This window comes from Penaeus vannamei, chromosome 39 (assembly GCF_042767895.1).
Source record: "Penaeus vannamei isolate JL-2024 chromosome 39, ASM4276789v1, whole genome shotgun sequence".
NCBI classification, from domain to species: domain Eukaryota; kingdom Metazoa; phylum Arthropoda; class Malacostraca; order Decapoda; family Penaeidae; genus Penaeus; species Penaeus vannamei.
The window spans coordinates 26,599,452-26,601,951 of record NC_091587.1 but is presented as its reverse complement, the minus strand read 5'-3'; the positions used below and the strand labels follow the sequence as shown (position 1 = coordinate 26,601,951).

The 2,500-nt window shown below is 36.4% G+C and overlaps 2 protein-coding genes across 2 annotated transcripts in view; one reads left to right on the top strand and one right to left on the bottom strand.

The window, feature by feature from the left end:
- Nucleotides 1-812, bottom strand: part of LOC138860011 (pro-resilin-like) — an 843-nt gene extending 31 nt beyond the window's left edge. The window contains exons 1-3 of the mRNA XM_070116737.1: nt 710-812; nt 476-523; nt 1-359 (exon numbers count right to left, since the gene is read on the bottom strand). The exon at nt 1-359 is cut by the window's left edge and continues 31 nt beyond it. Of these exons, the coding sequence (XP_069972838.1) occupies nt 96-359; nt 476-523; nt 710-721 (324 nt within the window). The 5' untranslated portion in view covers nt 722-812 and the 3' untranslated portion in view covers nt 1-95. The remainder of the gene's footprint in view (nt 360-475; nt 524-709) is intronic.
- A 1,651-nt stretch (nt 813-2,463) lies between these two features.
- LOC138859927 (pro-resilin-like) overlaps nt 2,464-2,500 on the top strand; it is an 820-nt gene continuing 783 nt past the window's right edge. The window contains exon 1 of the mRNA XM_070116434.1: nt 2,464-2,500. This exon is cut by the window's right edge and continues 43 nt beyond it. The gene's annotated coding sequence lies outside the window, so the exon portion shown is untranslated.

The window sequence follows — 2,500 nt, the reverse complement described above, 5'->3', positions numbered from 1 at the left end:
AATACAGGAACAAATCTATTTACAAGAATCTTTATATGAGAGAGACTATCACTGCCGTTGGGCCATTTCGCATGCAATTATAAAAGTTAAAGAATCTATTTCGATTCATTTGACTCGTAGGAGTCGGGGTAACGAGCCTCGCCCTCGTAGTTGACCTCGGCCACGTAGCCGGAGTCGCCGTCCACGAAGTACTTGACGGTCTGCAGGCGGCCGTCGGGGAGCTGCACGTAGTAGGATCCTTGGGTGTCGTCGCCGTCCCGGGCTTCCTGGTGTCCAAAGTCGTTGCCGGAGTCGTCGTGGTTCACGGCCCAGTTGAAGTCGTACTTGGCCTCACCTGACTCGTAGGACTCAAAGGATTCCTGGAAATAGATCAGAAATTTGAATTGTTCTTCAAGGACTGCATCAAACAAGTATACATAAGCATTTCTTACTATAATTAGATTACATTATATCGAAATATACAACAATTATTTACCCGGCTTTCGGCAGCTACAACGGCTGCGAGGCAGATGAGGAGGAGGACCTGTAAATAAATGATGTTTAATAATTCAGTCTGTTACCTTGATGTACTTGAATATATATAATGATATATAGAGAGATTTTCTGTGAATGTGTCTTTACTTAACTGTGTTGTCAATGTCAACAGTATACCGATGTGCGTATGTATATATATCTTTAACTCAATGGCCCTAAAACTGTAAACAAATACCTTGGTGTTCATGTTGAATATAGTACTTCAGGAGAGGAAGTGATACCAGCAGATCTGGCGCTGATCGTTATATACCATCGCACCAACGTAACCGAGGCTGAAGGTCACTGAGGGACAACTTTTTAGAAGTTATTAGGTCAGTGCGGGTCTGCCCGGCCCCGGGTTGTACTTTCGTTGCGAAGTTTTGAGCGAGATGATTTTCCATATAGACACGCAAAAAAAAAAAAAAAAGAAAAAAAAATCAAGACAGGAGAACATGAATGTGAGAAGTGTAAGTGCACACGCAAAAACATACGCACACGCGCACGCACGCACACACACACATATATATGGATGTATGTCTGTAAGCATGTATTTATGTGTTTGTATATACATACATACATGCGTACTCACACACGCATACATATGGTCTTTTGTGGGCAATCACTCTTTGAGTATGCACCTGTGCCTATGAAAATTGGTATTTCAGTAATCTTGGTATGAATCAAAAGATGTGATAATTCATTAAAAAAAAACAAAAAAACAAAAAATCGAATAATCTGAAATTGTAGTCCTCTTGATTTTGCGCAACTGTTTGAAATAAGCGAATGGTATGCCAAATATGTGACATTTTCTTTATGGATTTAGCTGTGTTGTTGAAGGTTACTTTCCTTGTTTGCTCTTTAGGGTCAACATACTGCAAAGTTCAAAGGCCTATACACGTCATTTCTCATCCGGCTTGTTATAAGAAATACTGCAATATAACAGTCAAGTACGCCAAAGCTTGGCAGGTAATTGGTGTATAAAGTTCATTAAGTACAAAAAATAAGAAAACCAATGAATCAATCCCAAATAGATTATCAGGTTTATTTCGTTATTGTTTATTTAAGTTTACGAAGTTATGAAGAGTACTATAACTATAACTATCATACGAATACATTTTTAAATTAAATAAAGTTTTGGCCGAGAAGTAGACATAAAAAGTGTTAATCTTTTCGGACAATTTAGATAACATTCAATATGCAAAAACTTAGTTCCATTCTTTAAACAATAATTGATGTTCCACAAGAACCTCTTGGAAGAAGATAATCAACATCTTTTAATTCATCTGACTATCATTTACAGTTGCTATAATACTGATTCACACGCTGCCCGCAAGAAATATACCACAGAAGTTGGATCGTTAAATATCAGTATTTGAACTATGGCTATTTTTATTTGACTGCTCCTTTTTTTTCTTTTTTTTCTTTTCTTTTCTTTTTGTTATTAGTCACTATAAATAATTTTTATGATAACAGCCATCAAAAGCAGCGACTAACATTATTTTAGTTTTGATACCATTACTGCTATTACTATGATTAATATCATTACTCTTACTTTCGATAATATGATTTTGATTTTTCTCCTTCAATATCATTATCGTTATCAAAAAAAAAAAAAAAAAAAAAAAAAGTGAAGACTGTTCGCAAAATATATGCGTCTTTATATGTGTGCCTGCTTTTGTATATTTCTCATTTTCACCTTTACTATATGTATGTTGTCTGAATTAAACTCAAATTCATTAAGTAAAAATTGAAGCCCCCTTATGAATATACAAATTTATTGAGTATCTATTCTTTACCTTTACTTGAATATTTGTAGAAAGCCAACACCGTGAAATAGTCGACCAAAGAAAGCACACATTCAGTAGCGCCATGCCAAGAAAGGCCCGCCGATGATGTAATTGCTTCTAAAAAGTTGTCCCTCAGTGACCTTCTGCTTCGGTTACGTTAGTGCGATGGTATATAACGATCAGCGCCAGATCTGCCGGTA